This window comes from Micromys minutus (genome assembly GCF_963924665.1).
Source record: "Micromys minutus genome assembly, chromosome: 18".
NCBI lineage: Eukaryota > Metazoa > Chordata > Mammalia > Rodentia > Muridae > Micromys > Micromys minutus.
The window spans coordinates 32,540,787-32,567,717 of record NC_137953.1 but is presented as its reverse complement, the minus strand read 5'-3'; the positions used below and the strand labels follow the sequence as shown (position 1 = coordinate 32,567,717).

Sequence of the window (26,931 nt, the reverse complement as noted above, 5' to 3'; positions counted from 1 at the left end):
TACTGAAAATTCATTCTATTCTCTAATCTGAAATCTCGGGATACTGAGCTTCCTAAAATCTCAGAAAATTGGGAGTGATTTAGAATTGTGTAATTGAATATTACAGGTCCAGAACTGCAAGTCCCTCCAACCCAAGCTTTTTATTTCACTTATTAATTTAAATTGAAAGTTTTCTTTTCCCTTTTAAAGTGTGTGCACCTATACTGGACAAGGATACATTATATTATGTGTGTGAAAGTCAGAGAACAACCTCAGATCTTTTTTTTTTTTTTTTTTTTTTTTTTTTTTTTTTTAGGTATCATTAACTTTATTGCTGCTGCTGCTGCTGCTGTTACAGGATTTCTTACTGGAACTCAATAAATATGCTAAGCTGGCTAATCAGTGAGGCCCAGGGATCTCCCCAGTTCTAGCATTGGTTATGTGCTACCATGCCCAGCTTTGTCATGTGGGTTCTGGGGATCAACCTAGGCACCAAATCCTTCCATGGCCTCAGAGACTTTACCTAACTGGGACATCTACAGAATGAAGAAAAGACAAACACAGTGTCTTAGTTGATTTTCTATTAGTGTAGTGACATGGCATGGCCAAAGAAATTTATAGCAGAAACCATTTAATTTGGCTTACAGTTGCACTTGGTGAGAGTCCACAATGGCAGAGTGAATAGCTAAGACCTATTGATCCACAACCTCAAAGCAGAGAGACATACTAGGGATAGGAATCTTTTAAAACCTCGAAGATAACTTAACTCCCAGTGACAGACTTCCTCCAACAAAGTAACATCCCCTAGTCCTTTCTAAAAAGTCCACCAACTGGACCAAGTATTTAAATATCTGTGCCTATTGGGGCCATTCTTATTCTCTATCAGATAAAAGAGATCATAGACAAAATATATTGTTGTAAATAGTGTTACTTCCTAAAATTAAAATGAACAATTCTCTGGGAAAATAAGGAGGATCTTTTATAAGCATCACCTGTCAATAAAAAAAGCCTGTGGCCAATGAGCTGAGGTAGGATATCAGAGGTGGGACACTGGCAGGAAGAGAGAGGATTCTGGGAAATAGTGAGAGGCCCAGGAAAGTCACCATGGAAGATGTGATGAGGTGGATGCATAGTGCCTGAGCACAGGTAACCAGCCATGTGACAGAATGTAGATTAGATATATGGGTTATTTTAAATTATGATCTAGACATTGCAGAGCCTAACTATATGGCCAAGGTATTTCTAAATATATTTTGAGTCTGAGTCTTATTTTTGGCAGCACATGGCTGGGAGGAAGAACCAGATCAAACTTCTACATACTACAATTCTAAATTTCTATGCACAGGTATCAAACACATAAAGGGAGAAATAGACAAGTGCATAATCCTGAGGTTTTTTTTTTTTTTTAACACAGTTCAATAGCCAAAAGGGAAATAAATTATAATATGTAAAAGGCACATATAACATGATCAATATGCTTGATTTAATCTATAACTAGATCATTACAACCCACATTAGAATATAAACACTCTTCTGAAGAAAATATGAAACATTTAAATGTTTCTTGCTTTATTGGTCAGAAAATAAGTCTCCTAAACTTCTGGCAGGAGTGTGCAGCCACTGTCACACAACAGCTATGGCTGCTACTCAATACAAGATGACAAGCTCACTTAAAACCTTATGAGAATTTCTTTGGAGTATTTTTTGTTACTCAGATATTAGGTAAATTTTATCACAGTGTCAAATTTGGATACACCCATTACAATCAAGATCACAGTCTCTGACTATAAAGCAAAATTAAAAGAAAAAAAATTCTTCTATAAAATCTTTATCATGGAAAATTCCAAAGTCTCTTTAAGTGACCTCATAGATGAAAAAGAGAACCATAGTGAAAAGCAGAAAGAATTTTAAATTCCATGTATTTTTTCATTCCAGAGAAGTGGACATCACAGTTGACAGAAGCTAGCTGTTTCATTTGCGCAGGACAGCTGGTAGTCCTCTAAAAGCCAATTCACTGAAGGGCCAGGAAACCAATGCAAATATGTAGAAAGTTGAGCCCCCTGAATAGCAATGTACTGAACAACCAATTGGATTACTGAGGTTTTTTTTTTTTTTTTTTTTTAATGTATTCCATTTCTATTCCATCCCTTGGGCTCACATTCAGATCAAACTAGAGCTACTATGTTAAACTGATAGAATCACTAGGTCAACCACTGACAGAAATTGTCAAGAAGCCCTGGTGGTAAGGGTGGGCATTTCCTCACACATATTTGCTGATAACAAGAATGATCACAAAAAAACTGCCAAGACTACAACCTTGCACAAATGTCATAGCAACCTTGTAGGGACAAAAGCACTTTGACAAGGATGCCCACCCAGCGAGTGTCTGCTCAGAGATGAACTAACACCTTTGTTACTGGCCCATATAGCCAAGGATTGTTATTTCAAAACAACTCTGCAGTCTTGTTTCAGAATCCCAGCACTTGGGGTGCAGACACTGGTGGATCTCTGTGAGTTCAAGGCCAGATTGGTCTACAAAGCAAGTCTGGTTAGTTTAACAGCCAAGGCTGGTTACACTGAGAAACTGTGCCTTGAAAAAACAAATCATAACAAAATCCTTTCCCTCCCCTGAACACAATCATTGTTTGTCATGGTACCATATCCCAGACTACAACCCTGACATCTGGAGTAAAAATTTTCAATGCATTATAAGGGCTGGTGTAGGGGCAAAAATAGTCAAAGGGGTAATAAATTGGGCAGCAGGGGTTTTTTTGTTTGTTTGTTTGTTTTTTGTTTTCCATTAACTTTAACAACTGGCCATTCAGCAAGTTTGATGGTGTAAGCTCTTCTTAGTGACAGATGGCCGAAATCTCCAAATGCTACACGAAGCCTAGACAGGAGGAGGACACTTAAAGCAAAACAGCGTCAAGACACTTCACATGCGGTAAATTGTGTCTTTCTTTTTTGAATGGTTTTGAGAGGATATTGTGGCTTAGGGATCATGGGTCCCTGGCTTGAGACCTAGGACTTACCCTGAGATGGTACCGGAGATGAGATTGAACTTTCAGTTTGCTTTTCCCATGCTCCCGTCCTGTCGTTGGAGTCTGAAGGAGAAAATCCACTCAGCTGTGCTGGGCAGGAATGATTAGTGGTTTCTGCTCAATCATGTGTCCTGATTGAGATACAAAGCCAGCAGACCCCACATAGGCCAGAGTCACTAAAGAACTATACTGGGGTGGCTAGGAGAGAAATCCTGCTTCCTCAGAATATCGCCGATGAGGGAACTCTCCTGCAGACTTCAGGAGTGAAGATCAGAAAAAGAACAAGTCCTGGGAAGAGTGGCTTCAGCTGTGGTTCCAAGCACCTGTTTCAAAGAGCACTTGAAGCTCCAAAAACTTCTGAGTGTTTCCCCTATAATGAAGGAAGGAAAGGGCAAGGGCTCCGGGAAGAAAAATGAGCCTCACACTGCAGCCTGAAGACTATGTCTGCACCACACAGACAGCAACACAAATAAATCCAGGGATGATGGGGCCCACACTTAGTCCATACATCACGCATATATTTAAGCCTAGCATTTGTCAGAAACTACTAGGGCCACCACCATCAGAGGACGAGACCAGCAAACAGTCACATAAAATATAGTGATACACATCAGTGTGGAGGTAAACCACTGTGCACAGGCCCTCAACCACTTTGGGTCGGGTTTACGTGACTGCGACCCATGGGAGAAACTGGTCCCTTTTTATAGATGCATCCCAACCTGGCACCTGTACAGGACGCGCTCAGAAAGCGCCGGATGCTGAAGGAAACACAGGAGAGGATGAATGACTATTTGGATGAACGGTTGTTTGCACCTGAGCATGCGCAGTCACAGGCCTGACAGGTTGTAGCGAATGCCAAGCCATTCCCTGAACCTGAGGAGCAAGAGGTGTGAGGGACGGAGCAGTAAAGGAGGACCTCCGTCACACCCCCCTGAAGCCACGCCCCAGCCACGGCGCCCTCTGGGAAGTGTAGTCTGCGCTTGCGTCGTTATCTCTGTGAGGCTGGGGGCTGCGGGCGGAAGCAGGACCACCCCTCCCGGGATGCGTAACTCGGGGACCACCCAGACGAGCCAACTCTGCGGCTCTCGGTGCAACGAGTCTCTTGTCCCCGCTTCCTATCGTGCAGAACTAGGCCGCTGTCCCCGGGGGTCTCGAGGGTCTCGGTGCAGCCTCCAGCCAGAGCCGCACCGGAAGCTGGGTGGGCCAAGGAGTCGCGAAGCTGAGTTCCGCCATGGCGCTCCAGGTAAGACGAGCCGTTGTGGACCGACGCACGCCTATGGTCGGCCTTCTCCGTACATTGGGGTCCCCGTGGCAACAGGCCCGAGAGGAGCCGTCACCGCCGACTTTGAGCTCGGGTGAGCCGATGAAGGTCGGCCAGTGCCCAGGATTCCCTAGCTAGAAGTCTAGGGCTCTCCCCTTCTCCCAGGACACACGGGCCTAGAGCTTTTTTTTCTACCTGGGGAACTCACTCCTTTGGCTTTTCAAAACAAGATGTCGTGAGAGGGTGTGCACGATCGAAGCCTCCGCGGGTCTGGGGGAATAACTAAATCTGACATTTATTTTTGTTAAGATACTGAATCCCCCGGTGAGTTGGGCCGGAAAAGTGGGGAGAAAGAAAATAGAAGTTAATGCTGGTAAAAATATGTCAGTCCCAGAGCTGAAGAAGAGCCCCATCAGCTTTTGTGGCCTAGGTACAGTTTGAGCAAGGTTGTAGGCTGTGAGGATGCCAGGGCAGTTGTTGCACTGCCTTCTGGGTAGACACTTGGAGTCAGATGCGCAGTTTTGATGCCCACGAGTTTTGGCCAGACTTAGGTAGCTGTGTTGAGGTCGTGGCTGGATGTCACTAATATCCTACAGGAATCTCAGGAGAAACGGTAAGCCAGGTAAATCGGATATTGTCTGGCCTGTGAGCGTACTTTTTAGCTTTGGCTGACAGGTAGCCCAAGGACACTCTTGCTTAGGTACGCCTACTGGCCCTATTCTAGAGTCTGCATTATTTGGGTTTTCTCTTCTGTGGATGAGGGAATTGGACCACGGATCTCTCAGACCTGATGTTCAAGGAAGAGTATCTATATATTCTGTAGCTGCATAGAGAAGATGGTCAGGCACAGTCTCTAGGAGTACAAGGTCACACAGAGTCTGAGGGAGAGGGGCAGGGAAGGTCTGAGATCTTTGTGTTCAGTGTGACGGGGTGGCAGAATCACAGGGTGTGTGCACAATCTGCAGGTGGGGACAGTGAGTGGCAGCATGGTACAAGGTCTGACCCTGGTAGCCTGAGGCATGCTGGGGCAATGGGGCTAGGCTGACACAAGACTGAGTGCTGAAACTGCAATTTCATATAGAGTCTGACACAGTAGAAGTAGTTTCTTAGGAGGCCCATCAAGGAGATTGATCATCTACAGTGGCCCTAGTTTACCCGGATGGTGTTCTCCTTAGAGTTGGGCAGGGGCCCGGATGGCAAGCCAGTGGTAGCTGTTGTCTTGAAGCTAGTCTCCCCATCCACTCTGTTTCTTCCCCTCCTTTTCCCACTCCCTGTCTTTCACACACACACACACACACAATTTCTTTTTTTTTTTGTTGTTGTTGTTGATATTTGTTTTGGTATATATATATATATATATATATATATATATATATATATATATATATATATCCCCCTTGGAGACAGAGTCTCTTGTGGCTGAAGTTGACCTTGACCTGACCTTCCTACAACCACCTGGAATCATGTGCATGTGCTACCGTATCTGGCTTTGTATGGCACTGGGGCTTAATTCCAGAGCATGCCAAGCAAACACTTTGCCATCTGACCAACATCCCCAGTTCCACTTCTTCCAGTTAGGAAAGCTCTGAAGGGAGCATCTCCCCACTTTCAGCAAGTTCCCATCCACATCAGAACAAAGCACTGTCAGTGCAGATTTGCCTTTTGAGGCTAGGTTGGAGAAAGGCCTGGAAAATATCTCGTGCAAAAGCCTAAAAGAGCCGGATATATTTAGCCTTGAGATAAAAAGCCACATATGCTGCCCCCAAGTCAGGAGTGGTGAATAGAAGAGCCTGAGGTGGTAACTCTGTAAATGGTTGTTAGGCAGATAGCCTGGCAATGGTGACACTAGTCACAACACTTAATGGGCCCCAGCATTTATGCCAGACATTTATTCTAGCCCATAGTAGTTAATATTGTCTGTACAGTATCCCTGTGAACTAGGATATGACCCTCCATTACGGATGAGTTGGCCAAAGCTCGGGTCAGCCATTTGGTTGAAGTCCCATCACCAAGATGCTGTCATTCCGTTGTGCACCTTAGGTTGTATTTCTCAAGAGGACTGTTACACTAAGCAGACTCACAAAAGACTAATAAAAATGCTGTGGCTTGGAGATATCCTCCGAATTTTGCCTGTTAGAAACTTAATCCCTAGTGTCATTTGTTTATGCTTTGTGGGGAGTCATTGGAGTTAATGGGTAATTGTTTAGAAGACCTTTCTAGCTTGCTTGCTTTGTTTCCCCATCAAGCTATCATGTACCATATGATGAGGCAGGGATGCCCTCAACCAACATGACCCCTTGACCTTGGATATCCCAGCATTTGCAACATAAGAAGTCAATTTATTATATTTATAATCATTCCGTCTCAGGAATTCTGTTATAGTAGTAGAATCACAGAGAGGAAGGAAACCAGGTGCTTCTAGTGAAAAATGAAGCTGAGAAACTGAAAATGCATGAAAACACGGCTGTTGAAATATCTGGCCACCTGCCTTCTTTGTATTTCTATATTAAAATACCTGACAAGGGTCACTTCTAAAGAACAGACTTTGGCTGGATGTGGCAGTGCACACCTTTAGGCCCAGCCCTTGGGAGGCAGAGGCAGCTGAATCTCTTGTAAGTATAAAGCCAGCCTGACTACATGATAAGTCCCAGGACAAGCGGGGCTACAACAGTGAGGCTGCCTCTCAACAAGCAAACAATAACAAACCAGTTTTTTTTCCCCTACAACTCTCTCTAGCTGCTGAGAAACGTATAGGGAAAGGAACTGGTTGGTATCTAGCAAGTGAGGCCTTAATGTGCGTGTTAGCTACTTTTCTGGTTGTTCTGACCAAATACCCAGCAGAAACACCTGAGAGAGGCTAGGTTTACTTTGGCTCATGCATTCAGGAGGTTCAGTCATGGTCATTGACCCTTGTACCTAGGCAGAACATATTGGCACCAAAATTTGTATTCTCTAAGTCTTGACGATTGGGAGATAGGGGGGTTGACATGAAGGAACCAGGAGTACTACACCCCAAAGGGCCTACCTCCAGAGGTATATTAGGCCCACTTTGTAAAGTTTCTATAACCTATAGTTATTCGGCAGACAGGAAACAAGCTTTTAAACATGAGCTTGGGGTCACCAGGAGACTCTTCACTGTAAGCCAATTGCACTGCCGTCCCATGGTGGAAGGCAGAAGGGCTGAAGAGCATGGGTAAGAGAGGAAGAAGAGGCTAACCCCATCTTTTTATCACTCACCTATAGTGGATCCTGCATGGGAAACCAAGTGCTAATGGAGAGCTGTCTCATAAACATTTAGGTGCTGGGCAAGCTTGGCAGCTGGCAGGGTGGAACTGTGGTAACCTGAGCCATGCTGCTAGATAGGAAGAGTTCTGCTGTGTAGGCCAGAATACACATGTCATATCGCTAAGGTCAGGGATCCACAAGCAAGACCTTCCCTTTTGCTGAACTCAGTCAGTAAACTCATGCCATTCTGTGGGAACACCCTTCCTTCTGGCAGGGTCTGAAACAGTTGACCAGTTCCAGCTCTTCAGATTGCAGGCCCCAGTGGATTGGGTCTTTCTGTTACCATGGCTTGGCCACCCTTTCCAGTGACTTCCCTTAGTCATCACAATGAGAAGGTTGGACTATAAATAGGGGCTGCTATTGTTTTGGCTTTATGGCCCCTTCTTGACGGTGAAACTTTCCTAATCCCCCATAGTTGTCTACTTAGTGCATGAGGTGCTGAATGTTCATACTTCATAATTTATATGACTTTTAAAGGATATGAGTGTTCATTACAACAGTATTTGTACATGTTTAAAGTGTGGGAGTAAAACATGCATATTTGGTCTGCAGGAGGCACGCATATGCCCATTTGGACTCTGAGCCTTTTAAGACAGACCTGGGAGTCTGCATTCCCACTTGCCAGCCCCCATGGTTCCCATGGCTGCTAGGATACCAGCAGGGAGAGGGGAGCATCAGAAGGGACCAGAGGACAGAGCTGTAGCAGAGATGCCAAAGGGGGGGCTATAAAGTGATGGGTTGAATACACAGGGGTTATAAGATGGCCATGTGTAATGAGTCCTGTGGTGGGGCCTGCCAAGAGCACCTGAGGCTTAGAACCACCCATGAGGATTCAGGCTCAGCAGGTAGTTAGCCCCATAGCTGTGTCCATGACAGTGGAAAGACATCTGACAGGTCCAACAATCAGCAAAAACATTGTCTTTTGGGGTGACGTTAGAGGACATATGAGCAGGTTCCCAGAGGCCTCCAGTGCAGTCACCAGGAAGCATGTAGCTACCCCAGCAGATGTTGAAAAGCCCGTGTAGAAAGCCCACTGTGGGAATCTTGCCAGAGACTCTAGACCCAGGCCATTACTGAGAACTGTCTGCTAGCACTTAACCCAGTTGCAGACACCTACAAAGAAGGTGTGTGTTCGGTAGAAGCTGTATCACACAGATTAGCCTCTGTAGCCAGTCTTTGTTACTTTGTGGGTTCTTTTTTTCCCACCCTTTATCTGCCTCCTGTTTCACCCCCTATCACTAGATAGGAAAGAAAGGATAGACGGGAAAGAGATATAGAAACCTCTGAATCTAATATCTTTTGTTCCTTCTTTGACCCTGCTACCAACCCCCCTGAACAACTGCCAACCTCTCCTATATTTATATACTGAAAATATCCAGAGTTTCCAAATGTCACACAATCGCAGAAACTGTCTGCAGCTGACAGAACCATGCCTCTGCTAAAGCACAAGGCAAATCATAGTCAGCTGCTTCAGAGCAGCCCCATATTCCCACACCTGGGATTAAGACAAAAATATATTCTTATGATATTTCTACGCTTTTTTAAATAAGAGACCAAAATTCCAGAATTCTCACTTCAAGCCTCTGTGTTAACCTCTAATTGATTAGGCAGAAACCCTTTTGAGATGCACATTCCCAGGTGCCTGCCTGGGGCAACCTGGTTCTAGCTACTTTGAAGGGCAGCAGTGTCATGCCTGCTCTGTTAGCTCTTTACTACAGAACCTAAGATTGTCCACATTTTTATGCTAGGAGGCCAACAAGAAATACAAAATGGCTCCCTACTAGAGGTTTGTGGAGTATGAGTTGTTCCTTAGAGATAGGTAGTGGTCATAGTGGGCCAGAGCCACAAGTTAAGCCTGGGGTAAGAGTCTGCTGGGTTGTCCAGCAGGCCATAGAGATGGTTGGGAATACAAAGTGAGCCAAGAAGCAAAGGACACGCCTCTGATCCCTTCTGGGCTTCCAGATGTCAACAGTCACTGGAGATATTGTCCCTGGCCAGATGTGTGACTGGAGGGAGCCTAACTACTTCAAACTGTCAGGGCTCTGAGTATGAGTCTATGTATGCACACTGGTAGCTGTCAGCTGTCAGGAATGGCAGGCAGAGAGATGGCGGTGAGTGGATAAGGCTGCCAGTTCGTAGCAGAAACAGTTTTTAAAATCAGTGACATAGATGCATGAAATAGGCAGTAGAGTCTCCTCTGCTTTATTAGAAGTGTCGCCATTTTCTTTACAGTTCCTTCCTACAAATCATGCTTGTTTCTAACCTAGATGGATTCTTTTCTTAATTTACTTTCTGTTTGCATTATTTGCATAGTTAATTTCTGTCGCAGTTGAAACTCCTGCCTATCAGATGTTGGTCATTGTCTGAGTTTTCATGGCTGTTGGAATGATGAATTTTAAAGATGTTGCTCTTATCTTACAAAGCCACAGGAAGCAGGTAGTATAGGTGAGCATAGTAGCTAAGGGTGTGGATGTAAAGAAGGTTTCTTCTGAGCAGGTCCCTAAGGACCACACTATAAGCTTTCAGTGCTAAGTGGCACTAGTGCGAGGGGTGGTGAGGTGGAGCCGCTAGACTGCAGCCTAGAAGGGCTTTGTGGACATCACCTCTTGCTTGTGTTTCTGCTTCGTGGTGAGCCTGGTGGTGGGTGTCAAAGCTCTCTGCAGTGGAATTGGCCAAGACTTACCACAGTTTGTGGAGAGCTGAAGCCTTGAAAGGCAGGTGGGACTGGAAAAGAGAAGGGGGATACTGCCCAGCAGGTAGGAACCTGGACCCACACAGGAGCTGAGATCAGGGGCCCTAAGCACAGGTCAGACCTGGGAGTCCCTGACTCACCTGCTACCTGCCTGGCAGGTGGAAAAGGGTCAGTCATCTCTAGATCTTCAAGTCTTCCTGAGTTTTTTGTTGCTGCTCCTCCCCCTGCTTTTTGATGGTGTTAAATTTCTAACATTAGTGATTTCATCCCTGCTGAGGAGCATTAAATGGGATTTTCCTTGTTGTATGGGTTGATTAACCCTAGTCCAGAAATCTGAGATAGGAAAATGCTCCAAAGGGCAAAGCTTTTGTTATGCCACTTGTGGAGAAGTCCACATCTAAGCTCCTATAAACACGTGTAGTCAAAATGCAGGCATACCAAAAACAGTGTAAAATTACCACCAGATAAAAGAACAAAAGAACAAAATGTGAATAACATATTGCTTTGACTTGAATGCCATCTCAAAAACAACTCCGTATGTACACTTACTAATATTCAAAACGCATCTGACCCCAGGGATCAGGGATAAAGAATACTAGACCTTGGTAACAAGCTGGTTTTATTAGCTCATGTTCCCCTTTCAATGCCACAGTGCTGGAGTTCCAGGTCCTTAGACATTCACTTATTAGCTGACACAGCAGATGTGGGGCTTGCCTGTGTACTTGGGAATGTAGTTTCATCTTTCCAAGTTACACCCGTGGTGACCTTGTTTCTAAAATGTTGTGGCAGCACATCTTCCTGGGCACCCAGCTAACCCCAGCCCTGCCCCAATAACTGCTGCTCCCGGGCCAGGTCCCATCCATTTCTGTACTGCCTGTTCCCAGTGTCTACCAAGAGATCCATGCAGTTCACTGAGTTCTAAGGGACAGTTTGGGTGGGCCTTGTTGGCATGGTTGCAGCCAACCCCCCCGGAGACTGTACCCACAGGTGCCCATCAGCTTCAAGGACTTGGCCGTGCGGTTCTCTGAAGAGGAGTGGCGGCTCCTGCAGGAGGGGCAGCGGGAATTCTACAGAGACGTGATGCGGGAAAACTACGAGACGTTGGTGTCTGTGGGTGAGGTCCTGAGGCCTCCAGAGTGTGGGTTGCAGGGACAGAAGAGGGTAGCCAGTCCTGAGTCTTTGTGAGACTCTAGGTTCCTCCAGGCCTTAGTTTCCTCATCTATGAATTGAGGAGTTTTAGGGGAGTGTTCAGAGCTTGAGGCTGCCCAGGGCCATAATTTCCTTTGATACTTTGTGTGTGTGAGCTAGAGTGGGGTTCTGGGTATAGGCTTTAGGGGTATATGATCTTTTGACTTGTTGACCACACAAACATATACAGAAAGCTATACATAGATAAGCAGGCAACTGGGCCATCAACTGACTGTGGGAGGGTAAAAGCCACTCAGTTCCCCATCTAACTGTTCCTTCTTTCCCCCAGGGACTGCTGAGCTGCTTCCTCTCTCTGCTTTCCTGTCACCTGCAGAGGCTGGAGGAGCCACAGCAGGAGAGAGCCACCAGGATAAGGGACAAAAACCTGTTTCGGAGCACAGCTCTCAGGGTAGGTCCTCCCAGTAGACTTTGACTTCCTTCTAGTCATGGTTTTCAGCTCCTAAGTTCTACCCCTCAGGTGACACTTTGACTTCAGCTAACTCAGTCCAGGACCTATTGAGTTTTTGCCCTTATTCCTCTGGGTTGGTGACTCATAGTCTATTCCATATAGAAATGCTCAGAATAAAACCTCAGGTCATGCCAGGGAGAACCTCTGGCTTGGGCCTCACTCGCCACTACCCAGAGCCAGCCTGCAGTTTAAATAGTACAGGTGGCACACAGGGCCCAGGTAAGGGAGGAAAGGTAGAAGACCAGCTGGGGCCACAGGACCCTTCAGTATTGTCCTTCAGATAGAAAGGAGACAGGAGGAACTACTGGGAGCTGCTGGGCACAGCACCCTCCTGCGTCGAACATCGCCTTCGCTGAGCCACTTGCTGTCTTTGACTGTTCCCTCTGTAATGAGAGGGTTCTCCGAGGAGCTAAATGACTGAGCACAGGGCTCATACACCTCTCCACAGGAGAGCAGCCTCAGCAGAGCCTACACCTCACCGCATTAGTGCAGCTGGTGAAGGAGATTCCTGAGTTCTTGTTTGGAGAAGTGAAGGGTACTGAGGACTACTCGGAGAGTGGGAGCACCAGTCTGGATGGGGAGCAAACAAGCCCTGAGGGTAAGTCACACAAGCTGCAAGAGTAACCACTACGGACCTCCTCACTGTGTGCTCATTCCCAGAACAGGAACAGCTCATTCCTTTTCTTGCTGCTCTTGTACGGGTCCAGCCACTGGTGATCCCTCCCTGTTCCTTGCACTTTGCATGGTGGTGAGCAGTGTGTTTGTCCCTATTATGCAGATGGAGAACAAGAGAGAAGCTCAGCTTTGTCCTGATAACCAGTGGGGCCTAGGTCCTGTGGCCAGCCTTTGCTCATTCTTTCCCTGTCTATGTGGTCAGCTCAGTACCCACCTCACCCTTGAGCATGTCCCACTACCCACTGCAGCCTTCTTTAGTTAACATTGGGTGACAGTGGAAGGGAGCAGAGGTATAGAGTGGCTTTACACTCAGTGCTCTGTGCTTTCAGGACATGGCCAAGACCATGCATCTCAAAATTTCAGAGCTCAGCAATGGCAGTACACAGGTCACTGGCTCCTGGTGGTTATTAGTGGAACATGACAGGGAAAACACTGATAGTGGTTGTATTAGGACAACTTACCAGTTGGCATCTTCTCCATCTCCTGACAGTAGCTGTGGCGGTGGAAGCTTGCCCTCCCCGAGGCCTGATCAGTTCTCTTCCAGAAAGCCCTGCAAGCCACCCCAGCCTGGCCACCACACCCACAGGCAGCTCAACTTCCAGTGGCCCTCCTGGAGCCTGGACACAAGGAAGCCCCTTACCTACAAGTGAGTTTGACCTAATATGTACAAGGACACTCAGCATTGTAAAGGCCTAGCCCTAGAACCTGGCCTTAGACCCTGTACCCTTTCACTTTCTGTGCCTTGGCTTGCTCTGTAGCTAACTGGAAACAAAGGTCTCTGAATAGTGAGAAAATGCACTTGGCCTCTGGTCTACAGACCAAGTGATATGTTGCTTGTCCCCATGTTGGTCACTGAGGACTGTATATGCACACAGGGAGCTCTGAGCAGTTCCTCATGTACAGGCCCAGCAGGTCATTAACCTGTAGGCACCTGGTTGGATTCTTACTGTCTCAGCAAAGCTAGCAGCAGGGAAGCAATGCTGGTCACTAGAGTTTCTCTGGGGCCTCATTTTTTCTTTCAAAATTCTTCAAGATTGTACTTGTCTGAATGTTTTGGCTTTTTATTTTTGGTTGTGACCTTAGCCTTTAATGACTGAGTCATCTCTCCAGTCCTGTTTTGGTGTTTTAATTTAGAATATTTAAAGGAATAAAGATTTAAAAAGACATTCCCGAAAAAATGTATTCCAATTAGCTGTTGTTCCATGTGCCATCTGTCTTATAAGTCCCACATACGAATCATGAGTACCAGCCTTACCTGTGTTGTAGCTGTTGACTTCATTGGCTGGGCTAGACTCACAGACTGAGGTCAGAGAGAAAAAAGGTCTAGAAGCATTTGGCATGAACCAGTCTTAGTATTTACAGCTAGACCAGAAGGAGATAGGAAACAGCCTTCAGCCTTCCTAGAACAAATCCTCCAAAGATGGCCCCAACCCAAAGCTAATATTTAGGATTTGGGTGACTCTCAAAGGGTTGGAGAGTTGGAGTGGTTTATTCTCTAGATGAACAGATCTGGGGAGATCCCAGGGTCTGAGTCCCTCCCTAACATGGCCTTCTTTGTGTTTTGCAGTAGAAACGGATGATAAACCTCTGTCTATAGAGAAGGAAGGTGCAGGAGCCTCTGGAGAGACCTCCATTTATTCCACTCAACGCCTGGGGCAGAGCAAGAGTTACCTAAGACTGGACAGAGGCAGCATGGGAACAGGTAAAAGGCTGCTTTCCTGAGGTGGAGCAGCCTAGAGCTGAGTGGGGTCAGGAAGGTTGTGTCACTCACCCAGCTGAACTCCGTGACATCCCTATAAGCCATTCTCAACCTTCCTAATGTGATCCTTTAAATAATTCTTCACATTGTGGTCACCCCCAGTCATAAAACTAATTTCTTGCTACTTTATACCCAATTTTGCTCCTGTTAAAAATTGTACTGTAAATATCTGATATGCTAGTGCCAGGGGGATTGCAACCTACAGATTGAGAGCCCATGCTATAAGGTCAGCCTTGTGTGTTTGAATGGGTGATTCTCAGCTGCCCAGAGATGATGGAGACAGCTAAGGATCTCATGCTGCCTGTCAGGACTGCACTGACCTTAGCTACCTTGTATATGCACAGGAACTCTTCCTGAGAACAGTCCATTGCAAGGCCTCATCAACTGTCTGAAGGAGATTCTTGTACCCAGGCCCCAGCACAGAGGAACAGCCCCAGACTTGTCACCTTCTCTCCCTGGCCTCAGTGTTTTGAAGCAGACCAGAGCTGAGGTAGAGGCCGGGAGCCTGCCCTGTCCAGGTGAGTCCCTGGGTACCTGGCCTGCCCAAGCCAAAGTCTCCAAAGTCCCAGAAAGTTCAGATTGCCATTCATAGCTATTATTATGTTCCATACTGTCTCCTATGATATAACCACTGTGGGTGCTCCTGTGTCCCTAAGACCAAGTATCTGAAGCCCAATGGCTCTTGCAAGGATGGCAGCAGCAGACTTGATCCTGTTTTCCTAACTGTTTTGTTTCTTCAAATGTGGGACTCTGAGGAGAACTCAGTGCTCAAATGTCACTTCTGTTAACATGAATGAGGTATCAGTGGATGCTTGGGTCTGCCTGAGATTTCCTTCAAAAGATTGCCAAGCTTTGAGCCTGGGCCTTGTATCTGTAGAGGAGAGCTGTCCCATCCTATGACTGGGGGTAACCTTAACTACAGAATTACTCTCATGTATGTTACATGGTTACATGTGTCTGTCAGGGCCTGATATGCCTTGAAGCTAAGTTGTACTCAGGGCTATTACACTGCCAGCCCACTCCTTCAGTTTCCACCCTGAATGACAGCTGTGCCCAAGGTGCTGCCCACCTGGGAAGTCTGTAGGTACTAGCTTCTGGCCCTGTGATGCTGAGACGGCACCACAGGACAGTCCTTGTCTGTCTGTCTGTCTGTCAGGAGACTGAAGATACTGAACTTAAATGAGACATGTGCCTTTTCCCTTAGTGAAGACAGAGGCAGCATCTGGGGATTGTCCCCTTCAGGGCCTGCTGAACTGTCTGAAGGAGATCCCAAAAGCCCCAGACCGTCGTCCCAGCCCCTCGGGAGCATCAGACTTACAGCTGCAGGAGGATCCAGGGAAAAGGCATTCTGGAGGTAAAGGCCATTCACTAGGTTAGTGGTGGGGGAACTAGATGTAATATGTTTGGTTTCCTGCTCTGAATACAGCTGTGTAACACTTCACAACAAAATCCGGTGCCCTATATTAGCATGTGAGTCAGAGAACCCAGTATTGGATTTCATCTCTGTACAAAGAGCAAAGCAGTTGGATATCCGTAGTCAGTGATTCATAATTTTCCAAACTGGCTCTTGTTATAGAAGGTAAAAGTACTAGAACTTTCTAGAAGGGATACTGGGGAGGTAGATAGAAATGAACTAGAGGGCAAGAGTTGTAGAATAGTATATTGTAATTGTCACTGGGGATTCCTCTTCTGTGCTCAGGCTAGGCACTGTGACTGGAGGTTGAGGTCCTAGCACATATATTTAGACTGGAATCATTTGTCAATTCATCAATAAGCTCATATTCCTCAGAACATGACCTCGAAAGGGTAGAGAGGGACTGGAGAGATGGCTCAGTGGTTAAGAGCCCTGACTGCTCTTCCAGAGGTCCTGAGTTCAAATTCCAGCAACCACATGGTGGCTCACAACCATCTATAATGGGATCTGATGCCCTCTTCTGATGTGTCTGAAGACAGCTACAGTGTACTTATTTATAAACAAACAATAAATAAGAAAGGGTGGAGAGGGTGGGTTTGAGCCAAGCCTGCCGCATGAGAAGCAAGATCTGACTTGTTGCTGACCAAGGAGGGATTGATTTTTAGCACACCCAGAGGTGGGAGAGGTGCAACTTGGGATTGAGAAGTGACTATATCCAGAGCCAATGACTGCTGTGGAGGCAGAAGAGCCTGGAAAGTCCCTCCTAACCCTAGAAAGAGGAGCTTCCCAGGACTTAAGGTAAGTCCAAGCCTGAAATCAAGGCACCCTACCAATTACCTCTCCCACAGGGATGAGACACCTCCAGACTCCTCCTCCCCAGCCTGGTCACGGAGCTGGCAGTATGCTTACCACAGTGAAGGTGGAAGATGGCTGGGCCCAGAGTCCCCCAGTGCCAGAGTCCTGCCAGCTTAGCAGGCAGGGCTACAGCTCCCATTCCACTGGAGACAACAGAGAGGTCCGTGTACCCCGCTGGGGCCCCATGACTCTAGGTAAGTTCTGGATTATCTACCCACATCTTCCAGTGGGAATGAGTCCCAAAGCCCACAGGAAAGTACCTGGCTTCTCTTTTGGACAAGGAGCCTTTTCCCTGCCTTTCTTCCCAAGCTATTACACTGTAGTCCATATTCTTAAGACATGACAGTGTGCAGGCAGCCATCTGGTTTCAGGACCTTCCTTTTGCAGTGTGGTCCTGTCTATAAAAGCTGTCCACTTCATATGGGTGGCTGTCCCACCCTTCTCCTCAGAGTTAGGATCAGCTTCATTTCTTCTTTAAAAGCAGAAAACACATTCAGAGTTCCTCACTGGAAGATCTCCTGCTTAGCAGGTACCTGGAACCTGCTATAGAAGCAGGCTGTGGGCCAGCCAGCCAAGGGCCAAGCTGGGGTTGACAAGCAGGCCAAAGCCCAGCAAGAGAAGATGATAAGGTAGCCTCTCTTGTCCAGCCAGCAGGGCCTCAAGCTCACCCCTAGAAGCTCTGGAGGCCTGTCTGAAGGGCATTCCTCCAGGTGGGTCATCACCTCTTCAATCGCTAGCCATCTCATGGTCCAGAAGTCCCCAGCCAGGAGATGCTGGGTCTCAGAGGTTTGAGCTACAGCAACAAGGATCTCACAGTGAAGGTACTTGGGCCAGGGTTGACAGTTATTTCTGTGTGCACAGTGGAGGGAGATGCTGGTCATCTTCTCTGGACCTCCTCAAGTATGTGTCCTTCTTTCCTAACCCCTGCTTCATGCCTTTTCCCAAATAGCTATCTAGGTTTGGTAAGAGCCAACTTCTGCCCACCCACTTTACCTGCTCTGAGGACTTTTCCTTATTCCCAAGAGTATTTGGGTGGCGGGTAGGTGCTAGGTAGACTTTTCACCCATACTGTGGGAAACCCTGGAAGGGGAAGGGGATCTCTGGACTGGGTCTCCTGGTACCATATATTCTAAGACCCAAGGATTTCTCCAGCAGGCCTCTGACTTGATCCAATTATACTTCTCTCTGCAGAAGCTACAAGGGAGCCACTTCTGCCTTTGAGCTTGCAGGGCTATATGAGAGAAGGGCCTGGGATTCAGTCCTGTGGCTCCCAGTGTACCCCTACCAGCTTCTCCTCAGCCAGCAGCAGTGATGGAGATCTGGATTTTAGGAGCCCCAGGAGCAGCCAGGGGCAACGGCTTATGAAAGGTGAGCTGGTCCAGCTGAGGTTGTAGTCCTCTGGGAAGGAATACAAGGTCCTTGCCCACAGTTATCTCTGCTCCAACACCAAAAGAAGAGCTAGGAGTTCCAAAGCAGAAGCAGACCCAGTACTTGTTTTGGCAGAGCAAGAGAGTCTGTTGTGGTGACTTGGCTCAGAGGGGATAGGACAGTGACTGGCCATGTGTCTTTAATCTCCCTTTATAATAAATGCTTTTTTATTTCAGACAAAATGAAGTGCCTGTAATACTAACTGACCTCCAACTTAGAGTGAGAACCACATAAAACTGTCTTCAGAATTATACTCAGTATCATGTGTCTCCCTGAGCCCTGCCAAAGGAAGTCAGTCCTGGGAGCTCTGAGACCTTACAGAGCTCTCTCAGCATCTCCCTTTGCCTTTCCTTTTGGAACAATCATATCTGCCTTGTCCTGTGGTAGATACCCAGTTCATCTGCCCATCTGTGCCCTGGCCACATCTGTTGTTAATGGGAAGACCTGGAAATGTAAAATTGACATCTGCCTCAGTGACATGGCACCAGCAGCTTAAAGAGTGACTCATTTTAGTTTACTCTGATGACACATGTCCACCAGGCTTTCCTCAGGCATTATGGATGACTGTGGATTATGGGTGACTGGATTATGGATAGACGTGGAAAGCTACATTTTCTCAAAGTCCCCAAGCTCCTAATTTACGTGGCTCTGAGTCAACAGCAGAATCGGTGTAATGCTTAGCACTACCCAGCTGTTAAAGCAGTAGATCTGATACTGAAGACATGGACAAAACCAGCTGAGTATGTCACATGTTTATGTGTGTCCTATTCTTGCCCTGATCAGAGAATCTGCTGTTTTTGCCAAACACTGCTTAGTGGTGGGCAGGATGGCTTACTTTGCTTTTGTCTGGCACATACATAGAAGAGCTGAGTAATATTTTGCTTCAGGTTGTAACATTCAGAAGACTGCTTTCATTATGGATCCTGCTGTTTTCTCTTCCTGAGTCCTATTGAGGCAGCCCCTGACCCCCACCCTGCTCCCCAGTATACAACTCAGATGCCCTTTAGTTTTCAGCCTCTCCCACCCCTCTGTGTATCATGGTATATATATATAGTAGAAGACAACTTGCAGGCATCAGTTCTAAATTTTCAAACACCATATTGTTCTGGAGATCAAACTCAAGTGTACTCAGGCTTGGCACTAAGCACCTTTGTATGCAGTGGCTTCCATTTCTAAGCTTTGCTATGCTACACCAGCTCCACATGTCAGCCTCTTGCTTACAACCACTGCCCAGGTCCAGAGTAGACAAGAGGTGCTCCACGGAAGAATGTGGCCAGTGTGTCTGTTAATCTTACCCATCATCTAGTTCATGTTATTTGCATGAGACTGACTAGGAGTGCTGTCTGCAATGTGCCTAAAACCTATGGAGAACTAGACTTCCTATAACCTGATGTCATACTGAGAGGCAAAAAGGCCTGCAGCTTTCCCTCCTTGGAAAGGTAAAAGAGCCTTGTACACACCTGATTATTAGGGTATCCTGCATGATCAGAGGCAGCATCACCCCTCACCATGGTGACAAGCTAGTGTACTAAGGGAGCCTAAAACCTATACCTGTGACTAGACTCCTTCATTTTAGCCCCCAAGGCAGACTTTTCCTTTCTCCAGAGCAGCCTTGAGCATGGGCTACCCCAAAGCTAGAGATGACAAGTGTTTGGGTCATGTCTCCATCTGGGATCCAGAACTACCAGAGCATGTCCTGAATTCTGTGTCTCCTTCTTCTGCTCTAGTCAGGGGTTCACAGAGCACTGGCTACCATCCAAGACTATTTTCATGTTTGACCTTCACAGGCTATCCACCAGGAAACTCTCCACTCCAGGGCCTGGAGAACTGCCTGAGAGAGATCCCTATTCCCAGGCCACAGGCTGCCTGGCCTTGCTCCTCAGCTGTAAACAGGGGGTTGAAGAGAACAGAGCCCAAGAACTGGACTGGAGACAGAGAAGGTAACAAAATGGCATTTGTGGATACTTGAGAGAAGGGCAAACCTTCCTATCCTACTCTGACTTTGGCAGTGAGCAGTGTAGCAGCCCTCAGAACTCAGCTGAGCTGCAAGGATGCTCTCTGCAAGGCTTGGGCAGAGTCCTGAGGGCAGACAGTCAGATAATCACTTCCCCCACATGCACAGACTCACTGGTGAATGAGCAATAGGCAGAGTGCAGAGTCCAGGACATGGAGGCCCAGCACCACTGTCTGCCGCTCCACTGAGCCAGAGCTTTGCTGATCAAGTGTTCTGACATGGCTGTATCATCCCCTTATGCCCTGTTGTCTAGGCACTGAGTTGTACACCTCCTGAGATTACATAAGGCTTGGGTTGGGAGTAAAGAGGTTTGGATTGGTGTACTGACCAAGCAGGGTTATCTTCACACCTGAAACTTGTGTGCTAAAAGTCTGACAGTGGCAGAAACTCTGTCCATTCTGTGGCAGTATGAGTATAAGGACTATGGGACTATTCTCATTCATACAGGACTGAGGGGTGAGGCCTCTGAGCCACCCCACCTCAGACAACGTCCTGGAGAAGTACCCAGCAGGAGTCTCCTTCAAGGCAGTCCACAGACATGTACCCCCACCTGCCACCAAGTGACCACCAGGCCAGGAACATGGCAATGGCCACAAGAGGGTGAGCTACCTTAAGGGGATACATCATAGTTTACCTCCAGTTAGTTTTTGTCAAGGTAGCCTTCTCTTCTCTCTGTCTTTCTATTTCTGCCCTACCTTCCTTCCCTGGCATAGAATATAGAAGTGAACAGAAAGAATAGAATGTTGTTTGGTTTACCTGTGGGGGGCCTCTGCAGTGGAGATGCTGCTGGTATTGAGAGGTACACCTTGTTTACTGTAGGCAGCTCTAGCAGGACCATGCTAGTTAGTCTCTGCAGTGGGTAAAAGGATGACACTGAGCTCATCAATGGCTCTCAGTAAACTGCCAACTCTTGCATGGTGCTGGGCAGAGGGTCTGCTAAGACGGTTGTCAGCCTACTACCCAGTAGGAAGGACTGCTGAGCTTGCAAGACTCAGGACCTAACTGAAACCTGATCAGGAGTTCTAGATCTTCCAGGAACTTCCAGAAAGTTCTGCAGCTCACTTAACCAGGGACATGACTAGCTTCTGGCTTTGCTTCTCTGCCTATAACCAGGAAGTAAATTATTTCAGGATCAACTAGAGCTCAAATGGGGTGTGGCTGAGCAGAAAAAGACAAATCCGGAGTGCCTGGCTATCCACACTGCTGCTGTCAGACTAGTCGGTGAACTCTTCTCCTTTGTTTAGAGACAGCCACCATGCCCTCACCTCTGCACCGCCTCGAGAACTCTCTGAGGGGGATCTTGCCCGTGAAGCCCTTGCGTTTCACCTGCGTGACTGGCCCTGGCCCCAGTCCCAGCCCTTGCTCCAGCTCCAGCTTCAGCAGCTCTGATGGAGAAGACCTAAGACCAGAGCCTGCATTTTGGCAGCCACCCCTCCAACGTGAGTCTGCTAGCATGGGGGTGGGAGTAGCAGTAAGCTGCTCTTTGGGGTGCCTGTCAGTACTCTGATGCTAGCTTACTTATGACACAGAGAAAGACCACCTTCCCTCCTGTAAGGACCAGGTTCATCTGCACTCTGTCTCTGGAACATCTCCAAGAGTCAGCAATACTAGCTGTCTTGCTGAAGACCCTGAGAGAGCAAAGCTGAAGGACTGCAGCAACCTCAGTGCAAGTAAGTCTGGAGTGTCTCCCTAAATGCCCCCACACATGTCCCCACATGTCCCCAGTAGGCCAGGGGTCCAGACTTCAATCACTAAGTTCCACTGTCATTTTGCTGGCTCTCATTAAAATGTTCCCCTAATTTTTATGATTTAGAGCCTATAAAGCTGAGCCAGAGAGAAAGTATGACCCAAGGACTGTGCTCTGTTAGGGAGATCTTGGTAAACCATTGAATATGTATATTTTATATATTATATATATGCATTATATATATATATATGTTCATTAATATATGTACACATGCATATGTGTACATACATACACACCATCAGTATTCAATAGTAGTTTTAAAATGACAGTTTTAACAAAAGAAATATCAAAAGTATTCTTTTTCATTGGTAAAGCACTTATCTAGCATACATTAGGTCCTGGGTATGATCCCCAACATCACTTACACAGTGAGAATAGAACTTTTGGAATTGGCTCAGAAAAAATAGAAATGACACCTGATAACTACAAGCTACTTTACTCTCAGCTGAGCTGTGACCCTGTGACCCAGACTTTGTTTCACCAGGAGGAGCAGAAGAGAAGTCCCACCCACCCAGAAGAGAAGAGGGTGCAGAGGACACACACCAGCCTGGCCCTATCAGCAGTGCCGAAGGAAAAGGAGGAAAAGGAGGTAGGGACCCAGAACCATCTTCAGAGCTGCTCAATTCATAGGCTCTGGCTGCCACCTGTGCAGAACTCAGGATGAGCCACACACACTCCTTTCCATTCCTTGTAAGACACTAAGGCTTTAATAGAAAATGGCAGAGTGGCTCTGTATGCCACAGCAGGCCAGCTGTTAGTGTTAGGCTCCCTAGCATCTTGTACCTGACATGCTCATTGTTTAAAAGTTGAAGAGTTTTTGTTGGGGTGTGGGTAGGAATGGTGGTGTGGCTCATCAGAATATTCCCATATTGTAGTGGCGCTGAATCCCACATGCTCTGTGTACTTTCTACAGAGGCAGCTGGGCAACCGTGGCCTGCCCCTCAGCTGGAGGAAAGGCCTGAGCCCAAGAGTACTGAAGACTCCAGGGACCCGGAGCCTGGACAGAGACAGCCCAATGCCACAGGTGAGTCACGGTTAGGAAAGTCTTCATTGAAGCCACTCAGTACATAGTTCACTTTACTTCAGGGTTTTCACACAAGTTCACAGACTCGCCTTTTTGAGGCATTGAGAAGCATATGGAGTCAGAGTGTGGATCTGAGGGTAACTCAGCACTATTGAGTGACCTAGCTAACATCCTGCACAGCGCACAGGTTTCACATTAGGGATCCACGGTGACAGCTGGCAGGGTGATGTCCCCGTGTCTTGAGCTGTGCTAGGTACCTTCTATGCCTCCTCCAAGAGTGCAAAGTTTTGTTGAAAGCTCTGGCTGCCCTTCTTCAGATAAAACACCAGACCACATTCTTACTTTGTTTTGTGATATTTGTTAGGTTATGTTTGAGAAAAGGTTTCACCAAGTAACTCAGGCCACTTGGAACATGTGGTCCTCCTGCCTCAGTTTCAGATCCTTGCTTTAATTTAAAAACTTGGTGAGACAAAATGTGAGTCCTTGAGCCGCTCAGGCCTTTGCCTGCCCTTCACTGTCTGCAGCCCTAACCACTGAAAAGACAAGGGCAGGCCCTGGCTGGGCCTCAGCAGACAGCAGATCCTCTTCCATTCTGGGCCGAGTGAATGAAGAATGTCAGTGGCCTTGACCAGCACCATGTTGCCCGGGGTGAGACACCCCCCCGCCCCCAGGCATGTGGGACTGAGAATTAGACCATTTTGGGGAAAAAAAAAAACCTAAGATTAAATTCTCTGGAAACCAGGCCTTATAGGCAGGATACTGAATACACTAAAGAGGTTGCTGGGGCTAGAGAAAAGATCTGAGAACTCTTACCCACCCTTCCTCTGCTTTTAGCCAGGACTCAAGGAAAGCTGCTCCCTGGGGACCCTCCGGAGCCAACTAGCAAGTCTCCCCTTCCTACAACTGTCTCCTCAAAATGCGCACCCACTTCTCTTCAGCCACCATGCCCCTGTGGCAGGTCCCTGCAGCAGGAGTTGCATAACCTTGGTACTGCCCTCACGGACAAGCTAGACCAGCTTGCAGCAGCCTTGGCAGGCCTGACTCAGGAAGTTGCAACAATGAGGACCCAAATGGATAAGCTGGGAAGGCGCCCACAGAGCCTTGGGCCAAAAGGTCAGGGTTCCTGGCGGTTGGCCCTCCTGCAGAGACCTCGCTGGGTCAACAGACTGAACCACAGACATCTACCCTACTGGAGACAGAAAGGCCCCACCAGGCCCAGACCAAAGATCCTTCAGACTCAGGCAGAAGGCTGCAAGGCTGGTGACCACCCAGGACTCTCTAGAGGGAAGGGCAGTTTGGTGCCTCAACTGTCTCCAGAAGCTTCCTTAGTAGAATCTCCCAGGCCCACCTGTAGTTCATCCCAGCAGATCTCCTCTACATCTGGAGGCCACACTGTGCTGACTGCACACCCCCCTCTGGAACACACTGGATGCCACCAGAATCCCCTTTCCCCTTCAGTGCCTACTGTCTTGGTCCCCCTTGTGGCCTCACCTGCAACTAGTGCAGACACAGAACCTCAGGCTCCTAGAGTAGCAGCAATCAGCATTCCAAACCAGCCCAAGGAACCTAACAGTCTGCTTGGGGAAGCACTCAGCAAAGACCTCTGGGGAGGTGACCACAGGGATCCAAGGTGGGGGACCCATTAACTGTGCTATTTGTCTGATCAGCCTGGCTGGGGATTCTGGGTGGCAGGGACGTCCTCGTGGGATCCTCTGGAGTCCAACCATCCCAGGCTATCTGCTTTCCAGGGGTTGTATCTTCCTTCTTACCTGTTCAACCAGCCCTCTCATTGCTGCTGTAAGTCTGGCCCTTTGTCTCTGTTGGCCAGGCCTCCGTGGTGTCTGCATAGAGCCATGATAGAGGCATTCCTCGGCTGCACTCGGCTTTATTGGCTCAGGATCAGTCAGTTGCCCTTCCTCCTTGGCAAAGCCATCTAGGTTCCGGGTGGGTGTCGTGCATACCACATGTGAACAGAGCCAGCTGCAGAGGGCATCACAAGGGCACCTCAGCCTGCTCCTGGTCTCAGGATCACTAAAAGGCTAGCCTTGGTCTGTGTAGAGTGAACACTCCACAGATCTCATTTAGGGGGAGCCTGGCTATGGTCTAAGCCGAATTTACCCACATGGATTCTAAAATTAAATATATCAGTTGCTAAGTAAAGACCATTTGCTTCTATGGAAGGGTGCTCAGAGGGGACAACACTCGGGCATGAGTGCCCAGATTGTCACCAGTACATTGGGAACTAGGCAGCTGGTGGTCCCCTCTTCTACATATATGCCTCACGAGAACTGAGCATGTGGAGTACAGCTGGGGACAGAATGCCACAGGGCCTCTGTACCTGTGCCAGTCTCCTGGGCTGTGTACAGTGTCACAGACTCAGTTCTGAAGGGACATTTGGCCCTGCTCTCATGGCATCTTCTATGAGTCTATTCTCCAGATGCCCTCATACAGGACATAGGATGTGTGCACCCATTCCCATTTGAACTTAATCTAAGGAACATCACATTTTGAAGTGCTGGGTGGAGTGGGGCACACTTTCTTCTAGTGCCTGTTGTCAGCTTTTTCACATCATGGTAGAGTTGTCGTCCAGAAAGTTTGCATTCAAGAACCAGACAGTTGAGATTTAAAAAAAGAAGAAGAAAACCATGTTTTAAGTATGTTTACAAGTTTATGTTGGGTTGCATATATCACATTTCTCAGCTACATACAGGCTGACTGTGCCTGTTAGGATTAAACAGAAACAGGAGAGAGGACACCTTCTACCTCAGTACACCTAAGATCTAGGCCAGTTTTATGTCACTCCATCTGCTTCTGCCCTGGTGAAATGCTTGGCACTCGACCACAGCTGCCCATCGTATATTTACTCAATCCATGTCCTTCAGAGTTGACCTGAATTCCTTTTGAAACTAAGGCCTTTCAGGAGCTGTGCCTATCCCCATAGGAGCTGGGACCTGCGAAAGCTTAGGGTGGCAACCTTTCCAAAAGACCTCTTCGGCATCTATGGTGACCCAAAGATATTGCTGGGTATCCTGAGTGAACTCACTGGGGGCCTGTGTGGGGAATTTCACACAAGTTAGGTGTGCCAACTATCAGGTGCTGTCATCCAGAAGATTGCTTTATTTATTTCCATACCCTAACCCACTCCACACCCTACCCCCAGTACCCAGAAAACAAAAACTTTAGACAAAAGTCCCTCTTCCATGAAAAGTGAGATTTAAATGTCTGTTTTCAGACGAGGTTCTCATTATGTAGCTTTAATTGGTCTCAAACTTGCTCTTCTCCTGCCTCAGCTTCCTAAGAGCCAGGATTACAGACATGCAGTGTTACACTTGGTTATAACTTAAGACATTTAATGTTCTACGGCACCTTAGGGATCCTTAGCCCAGCATTGTAGGAGCCAGCTCAACTCAGCACAATGTGGGTAGCTCTCTGGGAAAATGTAGTGTCTTATACCAGTGCCCTGGGCTTGGTCCCTTGAGTCTGTAGGTTCCCAAGGTGGGGTCTTGGTGGTGCCTTTCCATGGATCTCATCAGTGTCCTCATCTTCTATGTTGGCTGCCTTCCCAGTGAGTCTGCTTTCGCTCTCTGGCCGAAGTCCTCTCTCTGAGCTTCTCAAGCTTGATTACAACTGACACAGTTAAAAGTGGGTCTCCTCTGGGAGTCAGACTTCATGCTCTTGCTGCTTCCTGGGAGCAGAGACAGGCCTCAAACTTCTATTCCCAAGCCTAAGCTGCTCCAAGACATGAGAACTGCCCATCAGGCTGCTCTCCACAAGCTCCTCTCCAAAGTGAAGTCACTGAAATATAGGCATGCCTCCCCCAAAACATGGGCATACCTAGAACAGCATTTTTCCTCCTACCTCTGAGTCTCAGCACAGTTTTTCCTTAACTGGGTCTATCCATCTTTGCTGTGCTTGTTTGTTTATTTGATAGGATAGAATATTATTCTGTAGACCTGCCCTGGAACTGGAATTCCCCTGAAAACCAGATGGCCTCAAACCACAGAGATGACTTGCCAAGTGCTAGAATTAGAAGCCTACCCCACCATGCCCATCTGCAGTGATCTTTTTATATTCAGAAGTTCCAACAGGTACAAGAAAAT

At 47.4% G+C, this 26,931-nt stretch overlaps 1 protein-coding gene across 5 annotated transcripts; it reads left to right on the top strand.

The window, feature by feature from the left end:
* The first annotated feature begins 4,138 nt into the window (after window positions 1-4,138).
* KRBA1 (KRAB-A domain containing 1) lies at window positions 4,139-24,897 on the top strand. 5 transcript variants are annotated; one of them, XM_080931816.1, is made up of 18 exons: window positions 4,139-4,263; window positions 11,246-11,372; window positions 11,736-11,855; window positions 12,364-12,513; window positions 13,084-13,236; window positions 14,158-14,292; window positions 14,694-14,867; window positions 15,554-15,703; window positions 16,612-16,812; window positions 17,266-17,439; window positions 17,810-17,986; window positions 19,834-19,986; window positions 20,508-20,660; window positions 21,305-21,499; window positions 21,590-21,730; window positions 22,292-22,396; window positions 22,721-22,831; window positions 23,666-24,897. In XM_080931816.1, the coding sequence occupies exons 1-18, from the start codon at window positions 4,252-4,254 to the stop codon at window positions 24,475-24,477; spliced, it is 3,243 nt and encodes a 1,080-aa protein (XP_080787942.1). In that variant the 5' UTR covers window positions 4,139-4,251; the 3' UTR covers window positions 24,478-24,897. The 5 variants fall into 5 exon arrangements, with proteins under 5 accessions (XP_080787942.1, XP_080787939.1, XP_080787940.1 ...); XM_080931813.1 differs by having other exon boundaries at window positions 22,277-22,396; XM_080931814.1 differs by having other exon boundaries at window positions 13,081-13,236; window positions 14,161-14,292; window positions 22,277-22,396.
* The last annotated feature ends 2,034 nt before the right edge of the window (window positions 24,898-26,931 follow it).

Bases quoted from the DNA above. Each gene is read 5' to 3' on its own strand.
- KRBA1 (XM_080931812.1), top strand. The intron at 13,237-14,157 runs GTGAGTTTGACC...TGTGTTTTGCAG, and splicing joins AGGAAGCCCCTTACCTACAA to TAGAAACGGATGATAAACCT. The intron at 20,661-21,304 runs GTGAGCTACCTT...TCCTTTGTTTAG, and splicing joins ATGGCAATGGCCACAAGAGG to AGACAGCCACCATGCCCTCA.